At 38.9% G+C, this 25,642-nt stretch overlaps 1 protein-coding gene across 7 annotated transcripts in view; it reads left to right on the forward strand.

Annotated features, from left to right (window-relative positions):
* The window catches only part of LOC132050263 (guanylyl cyclase 1-like), a 38,553-nt gene extending 28,289 nt beyond the window's left edge, over positions 1–10,264 (forward strand). For 5 of the 7 annotated variants that reach the window (XM_059441429.1, XM_059441431.1, XM_059441428.1 and 2 more), the window contains 2 exons: positions 9,217–9,292; positions 10,086–10,264. In XM_059441429.1, coding sequence (XP_059297412.1) covers positions 9,217–9,292; positions 10,086–10,127 — 118 coding nt within the window. In that variant the 3' untranslated portion in view covers positions 10,128–10,264. The other 2 variants (XM_059441432.1, XM_059441433.1) reach the window with 2 other exon arrangements.
* The last annotated feature ends 15,378 nt before the right edge of the window (positions 10,265–25,642 follow it).

The raw sequence follows: 25,642 nt of genomic DNA on the forward strand, positions 1-25,642 counted from the left end.
AAATAGAAGTAGAAAACATTACAATCGACGATTGATCCAAACTTCCGTATTGTATCGAATCGTGATGGAAAGTAACGAATTCGGCTGTCAAATCCTCTTCTACGTTCCTCCAATGCTCCCTAGATCAAAAGTCCTTTAAAAAACGTGCTTTTCATATATTTATAGGATAACCAGAAAGTGCTCGGACCAAAATACCCTTAAAAAATCGGAAATTGAAAACAGCCCGAAATTGGCCTACCGCCCCGCGCAATGCATGGCGCTAGGCGGGCGGCACGCCAAATATTCTGTAACCTCATTTTTTTTCTCTCAGGCTGTGCTACTGGTCGCTGGCGCATCATGCGTCGCCTGGTTTGCCTCCTGCTTCGTCCGTTTTCTTCACCTTTTAGCATGCATAACTAGTCCTCGAATCCTGAACTCAATCCTGAATTGTTCGTTGAACTTCTATTCAGACTCCGAAGTCCCAAAATCTCCTTTTGAACTTCGAAAATGCTCATTTACTCAGGAACAAGTCCTACACAAGAAACACACCTAATAAGTATAAAAATACTAACATTATATCTCAAACACGATTAAAGTGTAGCAATTAAGAGGCAAAATATAGTTAAAAACCTGTGTTTATAGCCTATCATCAACACACTTTACAATGTGTAATTCCCTCTGCCCACTTTTTTTTTTTTTTTGATAGGTAACTGAAAGAATTTTATTTGATGTAAAGAAGGGGCCAACTTTAAGGAAAAGCTGGACAGAAGTACATCTAAAAGATAACTTCACTGTGAATGTAAAGAACTAAGAAACTCAGCCAACGCCTCCGGCTCCAAAACATTTGCAAAGGTTATGTTGCACCAAAAATTAAGCAAAAATATACATTTGTGCTTTAGATTAACTTGGTTGTCTTTTTTGTTATTAAAAATTCTACCATTTCTCTCTCTCCATACAACCCGCCAAACTACTGCTGGGATAGACTTCCAGATGTAAGCCGACGCTTTATGCATATCCTGTTTGTGCCATGAGAGGAGACAACCAACCGTGCTCCTAAGCATGCACCATTTAATACCCACATGACACAGAATAAAATGTCAACCATGACTGGTGAAGCTGCAATGTAGAAATAAGTGGTTCACATCTTCCCAATCCCTTCCGCATAGAGAGCAACAATTACAAAGTATTTTGCCTTTCTTTTGCAAGCTGTCAAGAGTAAGGCATTTTCCATGAGATACCAAGCAAGTAAAACATTTGACTTTGTGAGGCGCCTTGGTTTTCCAAATAGTCTTCCAAGGCCAAAGGGATTGTGAAGATGTACCGATAAGATTGCGATAGCAGCTTCTAACCGATAAGAGACCTTTAGAGTTGGAATTCCAGAAAAGAGTCTGGAGTTGAGCCCAGAGGAGGAGACGTGTTGAGTAGCTCCAAAAGCCGCACTTTCCTCTTTTAGTCTGTTCCAAAAAAAAATAGTATTACAAACAACTTAACTTTAAAATTCCTTTACCCTTAACGAGATGATTCATACCACAAAATGTCTATGGCTTGTTTTAGATTGCTAGTTTCAAAAGTCTTATTTTCTTTCTTAAACTCCATACACAGTAAAAAAGGTCACATAAATTGGGACGAAGGGAGTATTACATTTTCCGATGTAATAAACTGTAACATTTGTACACAATCAAACAGGTTATCTAGCTATCTAACTCTTCCTTAATGGGTGTATACTGTATAGATGTAGTATGTATCAAGTTTGTTTCAACCTACATATATAATTAGCTCACAGATTAGCAAATGATCTAGTTAATACGTCTGCAAGTTAGACCTTTGACTTTACAAACTTAGTAATGGCGTCTCTTCATAGATTTTATGACAAAATGACCATCATTCTACATGCTTGGTTCGCTAATGAAATACTGGATTAAATGATATACCAAGTGCAGTATCAGTATCATACTCACAAGTTCTGTCTGCTAGTCTATGCAAACGTTAGTTCTCGGTGTAGGGTCTTCATCCCTACGAGTTCACAAGTTGATATTGTACTGGCCCTATATTTTCTTTCACGTGATCTTGCATCCACATTTTGTATCTTGATCTTTCAAGCCGTTGAATTTCTTCCTAACAAACCACAGTATCCAGAGCTGGAACGTCTATTAGAAGGTGACCCTGCCAGTCTGTATTTGTATAGGTGATATTTTCTGTCTCTGTCTATATAGTATAGTCAACGATCTGCTCATTTCCTTTATGCTCGTTAAGTACTTTTTTGGGAACTTTTTATCTACAAAGAAGATACATGCCATTACATCTACATAGTAATGAATTGGATCAAATGGAGATCCATAAATTGACGTACAAACTCTCGGAATGACAATGTCTGGTCAAATCACTGTAACATAGTTTAACTTGCTAACCTATCATCTATGTCTCCAAAATCTTTAAGGATCCTCACTTAGGTATACTTTCTCTATAATGCCACATCTGCATGGGCAGCCTCAATACCCCAAGAAAATATTTGCAATTTGCGTAGGTCCTTGGTCTAAAGGTGCTGGATAGACCTTTTGATTTGTTAATGCTCTCTCGATCACTACCTTCCCATTAGCCGAGGGTCTCCCGGAAACAACCTCTCTACCTTTCCAAGGTAGAGGTAAAGGTCTACGTACACACTACCCCCCCAGACCCTCACTTGTGAGATTACACTGGGTTTGTTGTTGTTCTCTTGATCACTAACTGCATCAACATAATAAACTTTTACCAAAAATAAAATAAAAATGCACATCTGAAGCAGAATGATAATAGGACACTTCATGACTAGTTTCACAACAAGTCATGCAAACTCATAAACTATGTCTCAATTTATCGAGTAATGTTCAAAGAGACTGCTTTTGGCTGTATAATGATCGACGTAATTGACAGATTTAGACCTCTAGGCCCCCTAAGACTCAGACATTGATGGTTTCTCTATATATACTTCATCCTGAATACCATTGTGAAGAAATATATTCTTGATGTCTAATTGATGAAGAGCTAATTGCAAATAACAGTCATGGATAAAAGAGACACAGGGAAGCAATTTTAACCACTTGCAAGTATGTTTACAATAGTCCATCTTAATATCTTAGTATACTTTTGGTAACCTAATATGTTCTAAGCTGATCAATTAACCATTGACCCACTAACAACCGACAGTGAAATTTACATGGAGGAAGAGGAACAAGCTCTAAATAGATACTTTAATGAAAAAAATTGTCCTTAGTCATAGCTTATGCAAGTATGTTTACAATAGTCCATCTTAATATCTTAGTATACTTTTGGTAACCTAATATGTTCTAAGCTGATCAATTAACCATTGACCCACTAACAACCGACAGTGAAATTTACATGGAGGAAGAGGAACAAGCTCTAAATAGATACTTTAATGAAAAAAATTGTCCTTAGTCATAGCTTATGTGATAGAGCTTCACTTATAGACTTAAGAGATAGAACAAAGACATAATACAAGTACAATGGTGCAGAATGAGAACAAATCCTTTATCTAAGCGTGATCTTATTAGCTTTTGGAGCTGTGTCTAGGTTAAAAATAATCTGGCTAAAAGTAGCATTTTCTCAGTAAATGCAGATAACCAGATTTAGGAGTTGGCTGGGATATTGTGGTGCAAAGTTGAAAGCTTTCCTTCCACCTATTTGGAACTTCCTCTGGGGGCAAGAGGAAAAGATAACAAATACTTGGCAGGGCGTCATTGACAAGTCTGAAATGAAACTCACTCCCTGGATGAGACAATACTTGTCCTTTGGTGGCAAATTGACATTAATTAATAGTATTCTAGAACTAGATACCAACTTATCTAATGTCATTGCTTCCTATTCCTGCTAAAGTGAAGAAGAGGATAAATAGGTTAAGAAACCAGTTTTTATGGGAAGGAAATGCCACTACCAGAAAGTTTCATTTGGTCAATTGGCAAAAAGTTTGTAGATGTAAAAAAGGGGGTGGTCTTGGGTTAAGGGACTCAAGAATTCACAACAAGTGTTTGTTATACAAGTGGATATGGAGGTTGAATGATGGCAGGAATGCCTTATGGAAATCTGTTACTGTCTCTGAATATGGCAAATAGGGCTGTTGGGATCCCAAACCTGTTAAGACTTCATACATAAAAGCAATTTGGAGATATATTGCGAACCTCTTTTTTTGAGGGGGCGGGGGGGGGGGGGGGGGGTAAGTTCAAATATAGTATAATTCTAAAAGTCGGAAATGGGAGAAAAATTAGGCCACGGACAAATAAATGGTGTGAAGATACTTAAGGACATGTTTCCTTCCTTATGCAAGTTGGTCAGAGATAAGTATTGTCTAATGGCAGAATGCATTTCTAACTCAGGATGGGACTTTCAATTTAGAATAAAGCTTAATGACTGGGAAATGACCAAAGCTGCCTCCTTTATGCAGAAAATGTAGAATGTGACATTAGATGTTTGCAAGAAAGATTGTCAATGCTATCTGGCAGGTAAAGATGGACCATTCACTGTTAAGACATGCTATGACAAGCTGCAAGAACTTCCAGTGGAATATTTAAAAGATTGGCCTTGGAAAATGATTTGGAAGACTAAAGTGCCAAAGTGGCTTGCTTTCGCTGGCTTGCTACTCTCGGAGCATGTTTAACACATGATAGACGGCAGAAGAAAGGATTTATTCTTTTCAGCAGGTGCTTTTTATGTGAGAATGCTAGGAAATCATTGGATTACTTGCTACTTATCTGTAGCTCTTCATGGCAGATTTGCTCTATATTTTTATGCTTTTTTGGAGTTCACTGGGTAATGCCATCAAACTTTAGAGAGCTACTCCATATTTGGCAAACACAGAGAATTGACAGGAGGCCGGAGAATCTTTGGGGGACAGTTCCCTTATGCATAGCATGGACCATATGGCTAGAAAGAAACAAAAGATGCTTTGATGGGAAGAAGGAATGTGTAGCTGCTATAAAATTTAAATGTATTCATAATCTATTGTTTGGGAATATTGGGTCTTTCGGCGGCAAAAACAGCAGCTTTTGAACACCTATATGCAGAACTAGAGGACAAAGGCGGGGATAAGAAATTGTTCAGGCTAGCCAAGGTAAGGGAGAGAAAGGCACGGGATCTGGATCAAGTAAAGTGCGTTAAGGACGAGGATGACAAGGTATTGGTGGAGGATGCTCTCATTAGACGGAGATGGCAGTCATACTTCCATAAACTCTTGAACGAGGAAGGTGACAGAGACATTGTGTTGGGAGATTTGGAGTACTCCGAGAGACGTCGCAATTTTGGGTATTGTAGGAGTATAAAGGTAGATAAGGTTAAGGGAGTTTCATTCGTAGGATGCGCCAGAGAGCGGCCAAGACTTTGGCCCGATGAGATCCACAGAGTGTTTTGGAAGAGTGCGGGCGGGAAGGTTTGGAGTAGGCCGGCGGGTTGTTTAATGTCGTTTTTAAGACGACGAAGATGCCCGAGGAATGGAGGTGGAGTACGATGGTTTCTTTGCAGAATAAGGGCGACATTGAAAATTGCAACAACTATAGAGGTATCGAGTCACGAAGTCTACGACCATGAAAGTGTGGGAAAGGGTGGTGGAGATGAGGGTGAGAGAGGGCGTGTCCGTTTCGAGAGAACCGAGTTCGGATTAGAGCGGGCGCTCGACTACGAGCCGTTCATCTTGTGAGGGAGATTGTGGAGCGAGTATAGGGAAAGAAAGAGAGACACACGTGGTTTTCATCGACCTAGAAAAGACTTACGACAAGGTACCAAGAAAGGTTTTATGGAGATGCTTGGAGGTTAGAGGTGTACCTGTGGCGTACATGTGGCGATCAAGGACATGTATGAGGGAGTCGAATCGGGGTAGGCGATGGGAGAAGACTCGGAACAACTTCACCGGTGGAGATGGGGTTGCGTCGGGGATCGGCTCTTGGCAGCGTTTTTATTTGCCTTGGTGATAGATGGTTTGACGTGGCAAATTCAGGTGAGGTGCCATGGTGCGTGGGTCGCGGATGATATAGTGCGATTGACGAGACCCGCGACGGAGTGAATGCTAAGCTAGAGGTTTGGAGACAAACTGCCGGAGGTCTAAAGTTCAAGTTGAGTAGGACGAGAGCCAGGTACATGGAGTGCAAGTTTAGTGACGTGACACATGAGGCTGACGTGGAAGTGAGGCTTGGAACCCAGGCTATCCAAAAGAAAGGGAGTTTCAAGTATCTTGGGTCTATTGTGCAAGGAGATGGGGATATTGATGATGATGTCATACATCGTATTGGCGCAGGGTGGATGAAATGGAGGCTCGCTTGGGGAGTGCTGTGTGATAAGAAGGTGCCACCAAAGCTTAAAGGCAAGTTCTACAAAGTGGTAGTGAGGCCGACTTTGTTGTGCGGGGTGGAGGGCTGGGCAGTCAAGAACTCACACGATCAAAAGATGAAAGTCGCGGAAATGAGAATGTTGCGATGGATGTGTGGGCATACCAGGAGAGATAGGATTAGAAATGAAGATATCCGAGACAAGGTGAGAGTGGCATCGGTGGAGGACAAGATGCGAAGCGCGGGCCGAGATGGTTTGGGCATGTGAAGAGAGAGACACGGATGCCCCGGTGCGGAGGTGTGAGAGGCTAGCAATGGACGGTTTCGGAGAGAGACAGAGGTAGGTCGAAGAAGTATTCGGAGAGGTGCTTGACAGGACATGGCGCGATTTCGGCTACCGAGGATATGACCTTAGATAGGAGGCTGTGGAGGACTCAGATTAGGGTAGAAGGCTAGTAGGTAGTCCCACATATCCCGTCGTACTAGTAGTCGCAGTTTCGATCTTCATTTTCTTGTCCTTTGATTCTTGCAAATATTAGTCATTTCTTGTACCACAATTATCGTATTTATTTGTGCTAGCTACTGCTTCTTTTTCTCAGACTGCTTTATTATGGCTTTTGTCGCTTTCGTTAGTTTCATTTCCGTTTTGCTTTGTACTGTTTGTGCTTGTCTAACTTTTTCTCGTCATGTTTTCTCTTATCTTTTGGAAACAGCCTCTCTATCTTCTGAGATGGGGGTAAGGTCTGCGTATACTTTACCCTCCCCAGACCCCCCACCGTGGGATTTCACAGGGTATGTTGTTGTTGTTGGGTCTTTTGCTCCTGATGTGTTGGATTTTCTGGACTTGCTAGAGTCTTTTGTCAGGTAAGTTGGGGAAGTCCAGTTTGTGCAACCTTTTCAGTACCATCTTGGTAATGAGAATTAATGTAAGACTTCATACCATTATAAAAAAAGAAAAGGTAAGTCTAGAAGGGACGAAACAGCCTTAAGGGTGCAGGCCTTTCCTAAACTAAATAGCGAGTTTGTAAAGGACAAAATACCTATTGTCAATTTAGTGATTAACAGATTTCCACAAAAGACAGCACAGTTGAATATCAACTCTCCAGTACTTTAGGTGATAGTATACATCAATATCTAAAGCTTGTTGGTAAGATGTTCATGAGTGGTGCCCTCTGGCCCACAATTGATAGATAAATACCACTGTCAAGAGTTTAATCCTCCAATTGAGATGTTATGTGGTAACCATAAGATTCGTTTTACCAAATTTCATTTTCTTCGAACAAAAATTGCCAAATATTAATAATTTCATAGTTGGAATTAAAGATAAACAGTAAAAATTAATTTATCAGAGGAGCCACAAGCTACAAGAAGAACTATCAATGGTTGACAAAGAGACTGATATAAGATATCTTGTGAAGATTTTTCTGACAAATGTCACCAGAAATTGACTAGTCATCAGAAACTTGCTGAAGAGTGGTCAAGCATTTTTGAATGCACTAGGTAGGTGTCTTAGCCAATTCCAATTTGGATGATGCTAGAAAATTGGGCATGAAGTGGTAGATGAAGAAATGCTGCCGGAAAGTTCTAGGATCGTCATAGGACTAGGGTTCCAGCCACGGAAATAAACTAGGACTAAGATGGGTCAAATCGAAATAACGAGTCGATCCTAAAGGTATTGCAGTGGCGGTCAAAAGTTGGTGGGAAAGTCTCATACTCTCTGATGCATGATGTTGCACGAAGGGGAGGTGTCTTACCTTCTAGTGGAACGTAAGAGCATCTGTGAACTATAACAATGGCGCGGTTTCTTGGGTTGGGTTTGCAGGAGGATCTAGAGTGAAAGGTGGTGCGGGTGTATATAAAACACGCAAAGAGTGCGAAAATCTTGGACAAATACGACAGTAGTAAAATTGATCGAAAACGATGTTTTATTCTACCCAACATGCTGTTGTTTGCATGGAAATGGATTCTTCACCAATGCTCTAATTTCGTTTGAGGAATAAGAGATAAAAAGATGAGAAATCGGGTCACTGTGTTAAGACAAATGATTTACGCTTGAATCCTTTCAAGGAACACGTTACAATTTACACATTGCATTTATGTGAGTCAGCAGTGTATACACTGTACACTTGTATTATGTTTTTAAAAGTCTAATTATCTAACAGGGTAGTATGTCTCCGATCCCAGAGCATAGCAGAACACATGAGATATGGTTCATCCTGCATGCTACGGTGCTAAGTTCTATTGATAACATTAAGTTATTTGAAGATTTGAGAAATATGGGACATTACAGTGTGCAATTCATTACAAGAAGTGCATGTGATGTGTGTTTGAATGTCCTGGTAAATTGATGATTTGCCACTATAATGAAGGAGCTTTTTCTAGTTTTGATAGCACGATCTAGACTGCATAGTTTACTACTTGTAATTTTTTTTCTCTGATCAGTTGACACAAGGAAGAAAATTCATACTTGATCTGCTGATGTAGTAGGACAGTGGGCAGGAAATATTACCTTGAATAGTTTGACAAATCCTACATCTAAGAGATCCACCTTTATTATTTGGACTTACAGACTTATGCTTTCATATGATTTGAGAGAGTAATACCTTGACTAATTTGACAAATCCTACATCTAAGATCAACCTTTTTTATTTTGACTTATACAATTAGTTTCATCTCGTCTGGGAGAGTTAGTGGGCTTAACATACATCTCTCTCTCTCTCTCTCTCTCTCTCTCTCTATATATATATATATATATATATATATATATATATATATATATATATATATATATATATATATAAAATTTTAAGAAACTATATATTTATACAAAGTTCGTATCTGTTGTCCACAAATAGTAGTGAGTATATCAGTATTATGTGTATACTGACTTAAAATCTTGGATCTACGTCTGCCTGGAAACCTTATTCAGGAAGCATGAAAAGGTCACCTCAAGCTGTTTAGAAGGGGCACGCAAATCATTTGGAACTGATGAGGATCTTTTACTGGTAAAGTTAACTTTTAGCAACCTTTCCTTTTTGCTGATTGAGATACTTATTTCTGTATTAAGTTATTTAATCTGAAACTTGTTCACTTTGATGACTAGACATTTAAGTGCACTTCAGTATTTGCTTAATCAGCTTGCTTGGTACAAGTATGCATGGTCTTGAAGCATTCATTATGATGCAATAGAATGGTGCTTTTGCCAGGGAATACAGGGCACCTTTCTGATGGTTCATTAATGCTACTACTCGTTGTCGTTGGCTGTAAGCTCACGGAGAAGTAATTACTTCATCAAAAGGGGATAAAAGGAGAACTTTGGAGAGCAGTATTTGACTATTCATGCATGAAAACTAGCTAACCGCCACGGGTTTATTGTTGGATAACATATCATGTTTCAAGCGTTGCAAAAGCTCTAAACTTATAAAAAGAAAAGTGTTATACAAGACCTAAATCAAATATGGCTTTAGTATAAACTGCTGGATGAAATTAGTAAACATCTTTTACTATTCTTTTGGTAATGACCACCAATCTACAGTGTCAGTACCTTCCCCTTGACCCTCCTGAGTTTGTTGCCCCGAAATAAGTTGAACATATGAGAATATAATCATTACTTATCAACAAAAAAAAAAAAAAAAAAAAAATAATAATAATAATAATAATAAATCTATTCCAGAAAAGGTTGGAGTTGCATTAAATTTTTGTAAATTTTGCATCAGATAGTTTTTTAATATGCTCTTTTGATGGAAATATTGTAAGATGCCACAAGTGACATTCTTATGATTTTATATTTGCATGCAGATCCATTTACAAAAAGAAGAGACTGAAAGCAGCCCCTTGTGATTATTGTGATTTCCATGGATGAATGATTGTTCCTCTGTGGCTTGGCCATTGCTGCTGTATTGCCCATATTGGGTATTCTTTAGTCGTATATTATGTTCATCTAGGCAGTAGTATCGTGAGAGCCGAGGGTCTATCGGAAACAAATCTATACCCTACAGCGTAGGGGTAAGGCTCACAGACATCCTACCCTCTCCGCTTGTGGGACTACATTGGGTATGTTATTGTTGTTAGGCAGTAGTATCATGAATTTAGTCTCCTTGTAAATCTTGTATATTATGTACATTCTTGGCAATAGTATCATGGCTGTGCACGAGAAGTATCTATCATATGTACCTCATGAAATTAATACTAGTTCCAGAAGTTACTAATAAATGGTGTAGTAGTTGCATAAACCTCCTCGTAAATTACGTAGTGTGCATCTGTATTATCCTCGTCTCTTGTGCAAAACAAAATTGTATTATTGTTTTGATATGCAGGTTCCCTTTTTTGTTTTGATTTAAGTATGGAGCATTCTTTTTTGACGGTCTTTGCATTTGGTACCCTAATGTTTGTTCCGCTTCCTATTTGCACCTTCATTCTTTTTTTAAACGGAAAAAGGCCTAAAATACCCTCGAACTATTAGAATTGGTATAAAAATACCCTCTATTCATCTTTGAGCCCTCAAATACCCCTGCCGTCCACTTATGAGGTCTAATATACCCTTATTTTTTAACAACCCAATCTCTTTTTTTTATTTTTTTATTTTAGTAAAAGGCGTGCTAACTGCGTGGTTGCGTTCTAACACCCCATCTCATTTATGACGTGACAACATTTATATGGTTATCCTATATAATTAACTAATCTAATTAATTTTATACTATGTTGATCGGATTCCAACCCACCTACTCGACAAACCCAAACCGCCCCAAATATACCATAAGTATTTCATGGTAAGTGCGAAAGGAATTGGTTACCCATCACTTATTGCATACTGGTTTTATTTTTTTGCTAATTTTAACTTTTTTTTCCTTTTCTTTTGGTTTTTGTTAAATTACTCTTCCTTTTAGAAGGTTATTTGAGGGTTATTAGTTGGATGGGAATAACTGAGCGGGCAGTGGATAAACTATTATGCAGCCTGGTATTAGTGCTTGAATTAAGCATTAGCGTACCACAATTTTTATTGTTTCCGGCAGAAATAAGTGATAATTTGATAAAAATTACTTCATTTTTAGCCTTAGTTAACTTGGGGCAGGTCGGGTTTGTCGGGTAAGTGGGTTTAAAATTAATTAGATTAGTTAATCATATGCGGTAACCAATTAAATATTGCCATGTCATAATTGAGATGAGGTTATTAGAAATAAGGGAATATTAGACCCCATAGGTGGACGGCAGGGGTATTAGACCCCATATGTCACACCCTAACCTGTGATAGGGTGTGATGGGCACCCGACCCTTACTTAGGGCCGAGCGAACCCACTAATCCTCGTAACACTCATAATCTGACTGAACTCTTAAATCATGAAAATGATGCATAATGAAAGCTTTTCAAAACAACATGCTTTCCATCTTTCTCAAATCAAATAAAATCTGTAAACACATGAAATCTGTAACAAAATGCATAATGACACATCGGCTTACAGAGCCGCTTACAAAGCTGACATGTTACATACGTGACTCTGTCTGCAAAGTCTCTAACATAAACCAAGATACCATAACATAAATATTCGACTCGGAAAGACACTCACGGAAGGAAATGGAGCTCGCCAATCCCGCTGGAACATCTTACCTTATATCCTCTACTCATCCGTATACACACACGTGGCATGAAACGCGACCCGAAAAGAAAGGGGGTCAGTACGGAATATGTACTGAGCATGTAAAGCATGAAATACAGTAAGCAGAATCATACTGAAATAAGAAGTATAGCAAAATCATAAGGCTTGTCTCTGACGTAAATCATACGTGTCAATATCATATCCAATTCATTATGGAACATAGAAACATAAGTAAATAATCATCATGTACAAATGTATATATAACGTGTCCCGGCCCTCCAGTGAGGGACTCGGTAAATGAGATCATATAATCATCATGTATAGCCATCATATCATCATATATATATATATATATACGTACCGACCCTACAGTGAGGGACTCGGTGAATAGAATCATCACATCATCATGTCATCATATTATCATATTATATATCACATGCGGTCCGTAATGGGACCCGGCGGACGGAACATGGTCGCCACCCCATCTTTGGCGCCATAACACATCATACTTCAGAATATTGCATATCTCCGAACACATCATATTTCGTATCACATCATACTTCGTAACACATCATACTTCATATCACATCATACTTCGTAACACATCATACTTCGTATCACATCATAGCTTTTGGCCACTTTCTCACTAGGCCTTACTTATTTTCATAGCAATCCTCATTATATTCACATCATATCTTCTATTCGTAATCAATCCTATAATGTAGCACTCCTTAACCCTTTACCTTTTCTGATCAACTTTATCCTTAATATCTCACGAGCTGTCTTATCAGTACATTCATATCCATCACAATTCTTTTCTTCTGTACTCTTGTCTTAATCACACTATTACTTCTTTTAACTATAAGCTCATCGTAATTCCTCCCTGTTTATCAATTCAGTCGGTGCCTTAAATAACACTCCATCAAGATTTACCAACCCTTTTCCGAATCATCTCTTAGGATTACAAGCCCTTTCCAAATTCTTTTTTACCATATCAATATCGACCTTCCAGTTATTATTATCCTCAATTCAGCAATTAACTTCTTTCTCGATGTCGGCCGTACTCGTAGCTTAGTCAAATCTTACCATTACTATTGGCACGACCTTTCAAGACATATTGCAAACCTATATCTCATTCTCTTTTTTTTTACTTCCGGAAAATTTTGGCGAGTTTCCTCCGTAATTGTTACTATCTCCAAAACCGCACGCGTGAAATACCAACAATGCCTCACGGGGCCAACATATATATATATATATCATATCACGGCCCATACGGGGCTCCCAATATCGAGAACGATTAACAATGACGAACGTACCTCGTATGCCCAACTCAAACTGCACCTGTTACACTTTCTTGTTTACTTTCCCTTTTAATCTTCAACTTGTATTTCAATCATACTTTAATATCTTACCCAACATATATCTTTTATATCTTTTGCTTACCTGCGTGCTTTGTAGCTTCCAATATCGCTCGTCACTTTCTTCTGCCGATGCCATTCTTCTGTTGAAATCAAAGGTTAGTAGAAGAAATCTCATTCCCTATGACTTGGCTCTATAGCACGATCTAAGAAGTGAAAGAAGAGTAACCACCCTAGATGCCCCGTAGCCTCCCGTTTATAAATGTGGCGCGCTTCACACCATAAACAGGACTCTACTGGACACGACTTTGCAGACAACCCCTAGGACAAACCTGGCTCTGGCCAATTTGCTTAAATCATCTTATGCAACATTTGAAATCCAATCATACAAAGACATAAGGATCATAATTCTACTACATTAAGAGTGCCAACATTAAGAGGTGAATAAGAATCGTAGACATGCTCGGATCGTAAGAATAGAATTACCCCGAGGCTCGTATCATATCCTACTTACAACTAAGACATGTCAAAGAAAGAAAGGTTAGGCTTTACATACCTCGTCCGCTTCCTAAGCTAATTGTTATACCTCGTATTTTGTACATTTGAATATTTCGAGTTAATGGCGGGGAGTTAAGGACAAGATTATTTTTAAGAGTTATTTTAATGCACGAGTGGTTATAAAAATTATTTATGAATGTTGGTAGTATGGAAATATTGAGAAAGGCTAAGGGTAAAAAGAGAAATTTGCGAAGTGGCCAATGAAAATAATGTGGAAGGCTAGGGGCAAAATGGTAATATTGAGGAAAGTCGAGGGCAAAACGGGAATTTCACAATGATCAAGAAAAGGCCAAGGGATGACCTAGTCAAACCATTAAGTCATCATTTATTTTCTAGAAAAAAAGAGAAGAAAACTCTAGAAAAATTTGGAAGAAAAAGAATGAGAAATTGATGACAAATAAGTCATCTTTAATTTCAAGAATTTTCTAGAGAGGGCATGTGCCCCTCACATGATTATATGTATATATATATATATATATATATAGGAGTGCTAGCCATATTTCTTACATGATAAGAAGACTTGGAAAAAAAAAAAAAGAGGAGGAGAAGAGCAAGAAGGAGAGAAAAATATTCGGCCAACATGGCCAAATTTTAGGCCATGGAAATTGATGGGAAAAATTATTTTCTACTAGTGTTCCTACTAACTTGAGGTCCCCTTTAACATGAGAAGATTGTTGGAGCAAGAAGGAAGCATATTCTTGCAAGTTACAAAATTCTAGTCAAGTGGGGAATTAAGGAAGAAGGTAAGAGTTTATGTTCTTATACATGTTTTGGATAATTATGTATGTTGTAGTATGCAAAGTGAATGAAATTCATGAAGTTGTAGGTGTTGGAGCTTGGCCGTATGGGTGTTATGTGTGTGAATGATGAATCAATTCCTATGTAGCATTTCAATTGTTGTTGTTATGTATTTTATGATGGAAATAAATGAAAAGCATGAAATTGTGATGTTGGTGGTTGTGTGGCCGTGAGATGGCATTGTGGCCGTATGTATGCATGGTTAATGGAACAATGATTCAATGATTTTATTTAGAGTTTTGGTTGTTGTAATGTAAAGAGAAGGATGAAAATTCATGGAAAATATGCATGTGTGTGTATGGCCGAATGGAATAGTGTGTGTGTAGAAAAAAATGGATTGAATTTATTTAATGGGTATGATGAATTGAAGGTTTGGTTGTGGATTTCATGTTGCAAATAAAAGCTTATGTTGTTGGAATCTAAATCACAGGGTTGTTATTGTTTTATTGGAGTTGGAAAGCCTTGAAGGAAGTAGTACGTTGATTGAAATTGTTAGTATGATTGTTGGTAATGTTGTTAGTTTGGTAGGTTGTATTCCGGGATTGTTCTTGATTGAAATTGGCCAAGTTGAACTTGGTGGGATGGAGTAATTACGGAAATCTTTGCAAATTTCGGCGGACAAGTGTTACCTTAAGATTCAACTTCGAAATACTCTAATTGACGTTTGGTAAATGTGACCAAATCGTAGATTACGGCGAACTTGGAGCTGAATTTGGAGTAGCGAAGGAGCGGAAAGAGGTATGTAAGACTTCACTTTCCTTCTTTGGCATGTCTTAGACATAATAGGCTTGAACACGTGTCTCGGGACTACTCTAATCCTAGAAATCCGAGATTGAAATTGGTTACTATTCGTTCGGTAGAATTGAAGTAAATGTTCATGAATAGTTAAAAGAAATGTCTAAACACACTAGAACACCATGAATAAGACCGACTACCCTAAAACTCTCATAAGTAACGTTATGAAATGTTTCATACGTAAATTGTATACGCCACCTCATTTGACTCGAGGTGGGCCCGCTATTCCTTAATTTCCTCCTATGGCTCCATTTGGCTTATTTCCGTACTACAGCCTAAAGGAAACTTTTGGACATCTTTCCGACTACTAAGTAATAGTTGTTTTAACTAATCCCTCGATTCAAGGCATGAATTTCCTTACGAAAGTTCCTAAATGTTTTCCAAAGTATTCATTGTTCTCTAAATCCAAGTTTTACAAATTTTTGAAAGTCTTTATGACTAAAACAATGACCATGATTCTATGATGACAATGAAGATGTCGGATATGAGAAAATGACTATGACATGACATGACATGATATGACACGACAGGACATGATATGCTATGATATGACACGGTATGATATGATATGATACGAAATGACATGTTCTACGTTCTCTTAATGTTAATCTCTGTTGGTAGTCTCGCCTTATGATTATCAATCCTTCAAGGTGAGACAAAGCGGCTATGATTACCCATAAGGCGATCGGAGGTTTCGACCTTACGTCCCTCGACGAGTACATGACTTTCTTTGGGCTCTCATGCATGCCATACTGTATATGGGTTGGGGGATGGGATACACGTATATGTGGGGAATGGGAGAGAAACATGTTTCATTGCCACAGTCGGTCGGCTTATCATCCCGGACGCGGGATGCCCGGACGCGGGATATATGGGTGAGCCGACGTATTTCGGCGCTATGTGGGTGAGCCGGCTTGTTCGGCGCTATGATACCTGTTACACCTCGCATTTTATGCGTATTCGGATAAATTGGAAACAAGTCGGAATGGTAGGAATTAAGGTTCTAATTGGATTCTACCTAGTGTGCATGGGATGTTTAAGGAAGGTTAAGGACATTGTAATGTATTGATTTTGTTTGGTTCATAAGTTGGTTATGGAAAAATGTAGACGTGGAAATATCGGAAAAGACTAAGGGCAAAATTGGAATTTTGAAAAATGGTTTCATGAATTACCAAGCATGGGCTAAGGAAATTGGGCTAGAAAAAAAAAAAAAAATGAAAATGAAGAAATTGAAGCCCAAAGTTGAGGGGTGGCTTGGCCGGCCCATGACTTAGTCATGTGACTAAGTCATGTGACTAAGTAAAAATAAAGGATTAAGATTCATGAAAATTCTCTAGAATTTTCAAGACATAAGAAAGAAGGAGAAAACAAGAAATATTTCAAGAACAATAGGAGGGCATTCGGCCAAGAGAGAGCCTCCATTTTACCAAGAAAATCTTGTTTCTAAAAATTATTTCCTTGTTATATTTATACTAATTCAAGGTCCTACTGCAACGTGGTGCAATTATTTCGGAAGATAAGTCGTTAGTTTTGTTGATTCAACACTTTGGACAAGTGAAGAAGTTGGAAGAAAAAGGTAAGAATTCATTCATTCTAATTATGTTTTGAAGGTTTGTTTGTGTTGTAGCATATGTAAATGAGTAGAACACATTGAAATATGGAAGTTTGCATGGCGGAAGTGAATGCATATGTATGGCCGTGTGTATGTATATATGGTATATCTATGGTGAGTTGAATTTGTGTTGTATTCTAGTTGTGTTTAGTGTGGAATTTATATTGGAAAGGAAAGTTGAATAAATGTAAGTGAAATGTAAAAAGAGCATTTGGCCGTGTGGTACCCCTTAGAGGAATGGGAATGAATCAATTTTAGTTTAACATGCTAATGGTGTTATTGTGATCGTGGCAATGTAAATGAAGCATATATGGTGCAAGTTTGCGTTGAAACGGCATGTAGAAACTTATGTCGTATTTGTATGATTTTATGACATTATGGAAATTGAGATATTAAAGTGTGAATCATGATGATTATTGATGAACTTGGAAGATGGAAATATGTTATGAATATGTATGTTGAAGATTTGAAAATTTGGATAGATTATGGCCTTGGTGGAGAGTTGTGCATTTTGTATAATTTGTGTATATATTGTAAAAATGGTATTAAATGCTTCCGAATGGCATTGTAATGACCTTAGTTAGTAATGAATGTGAATATGATGGCATTGATTTGGACGTATGGAGTCGGAATGGGAGTTATGGTATTATGTTGGAAAGTTGGTTAGTTATGCCATGTTGTGTTTTGTTATGATTGTTGATGTTATTGATGTTGTTGTTGGGTTGTTGTTTGTTGTTTTGAGCCGAGTTGGATCTCGGGGTGTCACGTTTATAGGGGAAGTCTTTGTCGAAATTTTGGTAGCCAAATAGAAACCAAAGATTGAAATGTCCATTTGCATGAATAGTAACTGGTAAGAATGACCATTTGCGGATTTTTGACGAAATGGGATTTGATCTTTGGCGATCGTGAAGAGGACAGAAAGGTATGTAAAGCTACCCTTATTCTTTCCTTGGCACGCCCTAGATGTAGTAGGCTTGAATTCGGACCTCGGGGACCACTCCACTCTTTGGAATCCGCATTCAAAAACTTCCCCTTTTCTTTCAGTAAGATTGAATTAGTTAGGTTGTAAAAGACTAGAAAATGATCTAAACCTCCCCAACTTTTGTAAATAAAATCCGATTACCTTAAAATCCTCGTAAATGATATTATGAAGTTGAACATATGTAATTTCCGTCCGCCACCTCAATTGACCGAGGTGGGCCCACTTATTTCGATTTTACTCTTTGTATTTACGATTTGTCTTGAACGGTTTTCAAAGAATGTGTTGACTACTAAACCAAAATCATTTTAAATATTCCATTAAGTCCTATGGAACGTTTTGATACGTACTTTGACTCCGAATGTTACGCACGACATAATCTCTTGTGACGTCCGAAAGGTACGTACTATGACTCCGTCCGATTTCATTGATCGATTTGTCATTTGATACGCCTCATCGAGTCTCTGTATATATATATGTTATTTTTATTGCATTAGTTTCTCACTACTCCACTCGTGGATGCCTCGATGTTTCCCACACCGAGCCGGGCCGGGATATGTTCTCAAGCGTATGTCTGCATTGTTCGCCGCGCCCCGTGTGAGGGGCGGTATATACGTACATGGGTTGTGGTGTATGATGTGCCATGTACGTATATTTTGATATCGATTATGTGATCGACGTGGCCACTTGGTATGTTATGATTTGTTTCGGAGATATTCCCTACTACGAAGTATGCTGTGTTTTGGCGCGGGACAGAAGGGAGCGCCTCTGTTCTGTTCACCGAGTCCCATAGCGGGGCCGGCCTTGCATATGTTTTCTGCATGCATTACTTATGATTTTCTGGTATGCATTTTTGATTCCCTATGTATCTTATGCTTCTTCCGCACATTCTGTTCTGATTTTGATATTATTTATTACGTTCTCTGCTTTACATATTCAGTACATTTTCCGTACTGACCCCCTTTCTTCGGGGGCTGCGTTTCGTGCCGCGCAGGTACAGACGACTGATTTGTGGATCCGTTGCTTAGGTTATCTGCTCAGCTGTTGGAGTGCTCCTTTGTCCGGAGCCCGTATTTTGGTATAATATTTTTCTGCTGCATATGTACGTATTTGTTCTGGGTACGGCGGGGCCCTGTCCCGTCATATGATTATGTTTTTGTTCTGTAGAGGTCTGTAGACATGTGGTGTGGGTTCTGTATATGTTTCGTGAGATTTGCGTACGTTTAGAGTTGTCTATGTTTTGTGACGGCCTTATCGGCCTTCGTGCGGCATGCCCACTTGTCCTTGTTAAATTATTATTTCTGTCTAATCGTAATAATTTGCTAATGTAGGATGAGGTACGTACGAGTGTCCAACTAGGGCACGTGTCGCGGCCTACGGAGTTGGGTCGTGACAATACCATATGACCAGACAAGCATGCATGGCATCCGCCCCCAGGGGCACTCATATGCACATGTCACAACTTTACAAGATATGATTCCTATGGCATGGTTCTTGGGCCAATTTTCATCTCATGATATGTTCCATACGTACGAGTTTAAGCCAATGATTACATATGACATGTTCTATGCACGAGTAATGCTCTAAGGATACGTGATATGTCTCGTATAGTACGGGATATGCTGCACATCTCCATATGTTGTTGCACATGATTATGTCTCTTTCTATGTTACCATCCATGTCTTACATACTCGATGTACATTGCTCGTACCGACCCCTATTAGCGGGGGGTGCACGTATTCCTTATATAATGCGCGCGCGTGAACCCGGATTAAAGCGGAAGCTAGCATAGAAGATGTCCGGCGGGGTTGGTAGGCTCCACTTGCTTGAGTAAAACTTTCCGAGTCGGGTAGTATATGTTCCATGATGACTTGTTCGAGTTAGAGACTTTGGCGGGAAGAAAAGGACAAGTGGGTATTGGGTTGTCGATCTTTTATAAATGGCTCCAATGCCGACATGTTATTACGTCTCGTGTTACGAGTCTTATATGATGTTAGATTTTGCTTATGAATTTTTTTTTTTTTTCCATGTATTCACTTCTATCGGACTCATAAGTTTATATGTGTAACAAGAGTTAGCGGGTTCGCTCGGCTCCGAATATGGGGTCGGGTACCCATCACTCTCTCTGTATATATATATAAGGGTGTGACAAAGTGGTAAACAAGACAAGTATTCATCTATTTCTAGGGATGTCTGCAAAGATGAAGAAAAGTCCTACGTTTATGGGTGTGAAGCCGGCCACATTTATAAACGGGAGGTTTTCTTCAAGCATTTAACTCGGAATTGTTGACCTTCTTTCTACCTCATATCATCGTTACGATAGATAGAGCCAAGTCGGAAAATGGAATCTCCTATTTCTATTTTACCTACGACGGAAGAAAGTGAGAGGCGATACGGAAAGTTACGGGGATTTGAATGGTGAGAACGATAAAGCATGTTTGGTGTTACCGTGATGGATACGTCTAAGAGAAAGGAGCGCGCGAAAGGAAATACGATAAATTGGCAATAAGCGAGGTGCGATGTTTGATGACTCAAAGGTCATGGATTTGGCATGGCGATAGAATGTCTTAGTTACAAAATGATGTTGGTAACTTATAGCATTTTGTACATTTGAATATTCCGAGTTAATGGCGGGAAGAAAAGGACAAGGCTACAATTTTGTTAAAATGTATGAGTTGCGTATTCATCGTTTTATTGGAATGGAGCATTAAGGGTAAATTTAGGATAAGGAGAAATTGGAGGCTAGAAGTTGGAAACATAATTTCATGAAATGGCCAAGGTGTCCATGTTGGCCAATTAATTTAAGCCATTAAAAAGGGATAGGTGTTTATCTTATGTTGCAAGACATGCATATAAGGGCAAGGGTTGACCAAGTCAAGGAGTTATTCATTTTTACTACATAAGGAAATTTCTAGAGAATTAAAGAAAATTTGAGAAAATAAAGAGGGGCAACCGGCCACCTCCCTCTCTCTATATATATATATATATATATAAGCATGTGATGAAAGAAAAAAAAACAAGACAAGTATTCATCTTTCATTTCTCTAGAAACATGAAGAAAGATGAAGAAAAAAAAAAAGGAGAAGGCACGGTTTTGAGGGGCTGGCCGAACCAGCCCCATAAAGGTGACCATGGAGAGAGTTTTCTTCAAGCTTTCAACTCATTGGAAGGCCCTCTACAACATGGAATAATTGTTGGAACAAGAAAACTCATAATCATACAAGTTACCAATTCTAGCCAAGTGAAGAAGTGGAGGAAAAAGGTGAGAACTAATCCTTATTTCTATATGTTATGCATGATTTGTACATGTTGAGATATGTAGAAGTGAATGAAATTCACAAAGATATGGAAGTTGAAGCTTGGCCGTGAGTGTGTGTGGTTGTGTAGGAATGGAGAGTTAATTGAATTTAGCATGTTTGTGTGTTGTTGTGATGTGTAGAAAATGAATGAAATTGATGAAATTACACATGTTGATGTTGGCCGTGTATAGGGACTGTTTTTGGTAGAATATAATGAACTCATTTTATATAGTATTTTGGTGATTGATTGTTGTAGATTATGTGATGAAAATGAAGGTTTGATGACTCAAATGGAAATCATAATTGTTGTGGGCTGATTTGGAACATAATGTAATTTTAATATAGTCGTTTGAGTTGATGAAAATGATGTTGGTAACTTATGGAATTGTTGAGATAGTTTACGAGTTTGAAAGAAATAAATGTATTGTTGGAATTCTTATGGTATTTGGAAGATTTTGGGTTGAATTGAATATTGAAGTGTTGCTAGAATGATTGTTAGTATTGTCGATAGTTTGGCCGGGTTGAATTCCCGGATTGTTGTTGATTGAAATTGGCCGAGTTATATTCTCGGGGATGGTGTATTTACAGGGGAGATGCTGCCGAAATCTCGGCAGAATATAAGTGAATCTATTTGAGAAGTCAAGACGAGCGTTGATTTAAGATTAAATTCCTAAAGTCTTATAACCAATGTTTGGTATCTGTGACCAAATTGTAGATTTTGGCGAAATCGGAAGTTGAATTTGGAGCGGCGTACAAAGCGGAAAAAGGTATGTAAGGCCTCACTTTTCTTTCTTGGCATGTCTTAGATGTAACAGGCTTGAATACGCGCCTCGGGGATGATCCCATTCCTAGAAATTCGAACTTGAAATTGATACTATTCATTCAATAGAATTGAATTAAGTTTGGTGTTTCATCGGAAAGGTAATTGTTTAAACATTTCCACCGACGGCAAATGGAATGTCCTAAAACCTTGCTTAGAACTTCGTATTAATGACTCCATTCTAAGGCAAGTATTCCTTCCGTAAATTGTGTATGCCCACCCCATATGTTGCAAAGACCAAATTTTAAGAGGCCGAAAGCTTTTACCCCGAAACGATGAATATCTCTTATTGTTCAATGACGTGGTTTATTTTACGTTTCTATAATTGTAATTACGTGAAATGTTAAACGTTCCATAACGATTTCATTTTCAAAACTAAATAATAGTTGTTTTAACAGTTCATCTTTCAAAAAGTTTGTGTTTCCAAAATATTCATTTTTCTCCAAAAACCAAGTTTATAAATGTTTTCTAAAATATTTATTCATCTCTAAAATAAGATTTTACAAACTTTTGAAAGCTTTATGACTAAAACATGACATGATACTATAATCTATGTAAATGAATGGATATGTATATGAACATGGGGTGGGAGGTAGGGAATACATGGAAAATGGGAAGGGAACTATGTTTCATTGCCACCTGGTCAGCTGGCTTATCATCCCGGACGCGGGATGCCCGGACGCGGGATATATGGGCGAGCCGAGGTATTTCGGCGCTATGTGGGCGAGCCGACATTGTTCGGTGCTATGACATGACATGCTGTGACTTACTATGATATCGCTATGCTATGATTATATGCTATGCTATGCCATGATATGACTTGATATGCTATGACATGATATGCTATGACTACTATGAAACTATGATATGACTATGACTTACTATGCTATGATCGACTATGCTATGACTTACTATGCTATGATCGCTATGCTATGACTTATATGCTATGATCACGATGCTATGACTACTATGACATGATACGATACGCTATGACCTGACCGTGATACTATTTTCTATGTCTACGATCCGATATAGTTTTCTTCATATGATAAGACGTGATATAAAAGAGACTATTTTAAACTAAAAGTAAACAAAAAAAACGGTTACTTTCTTATCATTATCCGTTCTATGATCCCATGATATTTATTCATATATGATCATGCTTTTGTTTATTTCCATGCCTTACATACTCGGTACATATTCGTACCGACCCCTTCTTCGGGGGCGCGTTCATGCCGCGCGAGTGCACCCGGTGTGAGCCGAAGACATTAGCGAGAAGGTGTTCCGGCGAGATTGGCGAGCTCCATTTTCTCCGGAGTGCCGCCGAGTCGGTGTACACGTGTGCCATGGTATCTGACTGTGTTAGAGACTTTGCAGACGGAGTCATGGTTATAAGACGTCAGTTGTGAGCGGCTCTATAAGCCGTCGTATTGTATACATGATATTACAAATTTTGTACAATCGCAAGCTATGTTGATTTGAAAGGTATACTGTATATTGTTTCAAAAAAATTTCATTACGCATTTATGGCCGGTTAGGGGCCCATTATGACTACGAGTGCTATGACAGTCAGAGGGTTCGCTCGGTCCTAAGTAAGGGTCGGGTGCCCATCACACCCTATCGGAAATTGGGGTGTGACAAAGTGGTATCAGAGCAGGTCGGTCCAAGGGTTGTCTGCAAAGTCGTGTCCGGTAGAGTCCTGTTTATGGTGTGAAGCGCGCCACATTTATAAACAGGAGGCTACGGGGCATCTAGGATGGTTACTCTTCTTTGGCATCTTAGATCGTGTTGTAGAGCCAAGTTATAGGAAATGAGATCCTTTGTACTAATCTTTTGATTCCGGCAGAGGAATGACATTGACAGGCGGAAGCGATCAGCGGTATGGAAGGTTTCAAAGCACGCAGGTAAGTAAAGATACGAAAGGTATATGTCAAGTAAGGTATTGGCAAACGATTGAAAGGCAAAGTTGGAAAATTGAAAAGGAAGGTAAGCAAGAAAATGTGACATGTGTAGTCGTGCTGAGCATATGAGATAAATCCAATGTCTTCGGACCTTTGTGAATATTGAGAGCCCTGTGTGGCTATGATACGATACAATATGGTGTGATATGTATATATGATGATGGCCCTGTGAGGCACTGTTGGTATTTCCTGCGTGCAGGTTTTGGATAGTAAGAAATACAGAGGAAACTCTGCCGAAATTTTTCTAGAAATAGTATGAGGATGAGATACAAGTTGGAAAATATATTGCAAACGCCGGGATAACAGTAGTGATGAAAGTTGGTTTGTAAAACGGCGCCCTCCGGGAATAAGTTAGCGTGGAATGAGTAGTGAAATGGTTAATAAGACGGCGGTGGAAATATGGTAGTAAGGAAATTTGAAGGACTTGTCTTTCTGGAGATGATTTAGAAAGGACTGGCAGGTTTGGATAAGATGATATGATTAAGATAAGCGTATGAGGAAAAAGAATCGTGACGAATAGGAATGTATCGATCAGATAGCTGGTAAAATGTGCTGCGGGGACGTTTTGAAGTCTGGTAAGGCTCCGACGTACTCTAGAATATGTAATGAAGGCTGTGCGGCGAAGTGGACGTGATCATACCGACATTAACGCACCCGATTTCATTAAAGTCTCAAGGTTAAGCGTGCTGGAGTGAGAGCAATTTCAGGATGGGTGACCCCCTGGGAAGTTTTTTTTGAAAATCCTACAAATTCAGACGTAAGGAGTAAATGAGAAAGTGGAGTAGTCTAAGAGAGATTAGAGTATGTGGAGCGGCCAGAAACCTTAAAAGGACACGTAGGACGGTGTAAATCAGGTCGGGTGAAGAAAAGGAGTTAACGGAAAGAAAGGAATAAAAAGGAAGCGAGACAACTGTGTAACAATAGGTGATGATGTATAATTGAGGGCACAAGTACCATAAGCGGCAGGATTGTGAAAGGCTAAGTTATAGAAAGACGAGGAACAAGGCAGAATGAACGCTAGAGAATGACTGGTACGATATGGATAAAATGTGAATGAACAGAATACGTTTTGAAAATGAAAAAAAGGGACTAGGTAAGAATAGTGTGTTCTGGACGACACAAAGGTAGCATAAGATTTCTCAGGTGCAGAAAAAGAAACAGGCGTGAATGGGTGAAGGTATAAGCATACCCCTAAAGGGGGGAAGCAGGTGAGAGGAATGCAAGAGTGGGATAAGAACGGTTAATACGATAACGCGTTTGGTATGGACGTCTGGGCTACTAATGAGGCCCCCCCCCTCACCGAAGTAAGTTAGTGAGGTCGGAAAACCAACAATAAGTGTATAAAAGCTAGGATGGTGTTTGAGGCGGTGTGAGAAGCCTTACAAAAACCTCGAATGACGGGACACGAGCAAATGGAAGTGTATGAAGAAAAAGGGTATGGTAAGAAGATGGTATGGGATAACTATAAAAAGGGAGCTCCCCCGAGGTGCTTATGAGACCCCGTAAGACTAGACAAACATTCGAGGACGAATGTTCCAAAAGGGGGGAAGGATGTTACACCTCGCATTTTGTACATTTGAA

The sequence above is a fragment of the Lycium ferocissimum genome, chromosome 3 (genome assembly GCF_029784015.1).
Source record: "Lycium ferocissimum isolate CSIRO_LF1 chromosome 3, AGI_CSIRO_Lferr_CH_V1, whole genome shotgun sequence".
Classification (NCBI taxonomy): Eukaryota; Viridiplantae; Streptophyta; class Magnoliopsida; order Solanales; family Solanaceae; genus Lycium; species Lycium ferocissimum.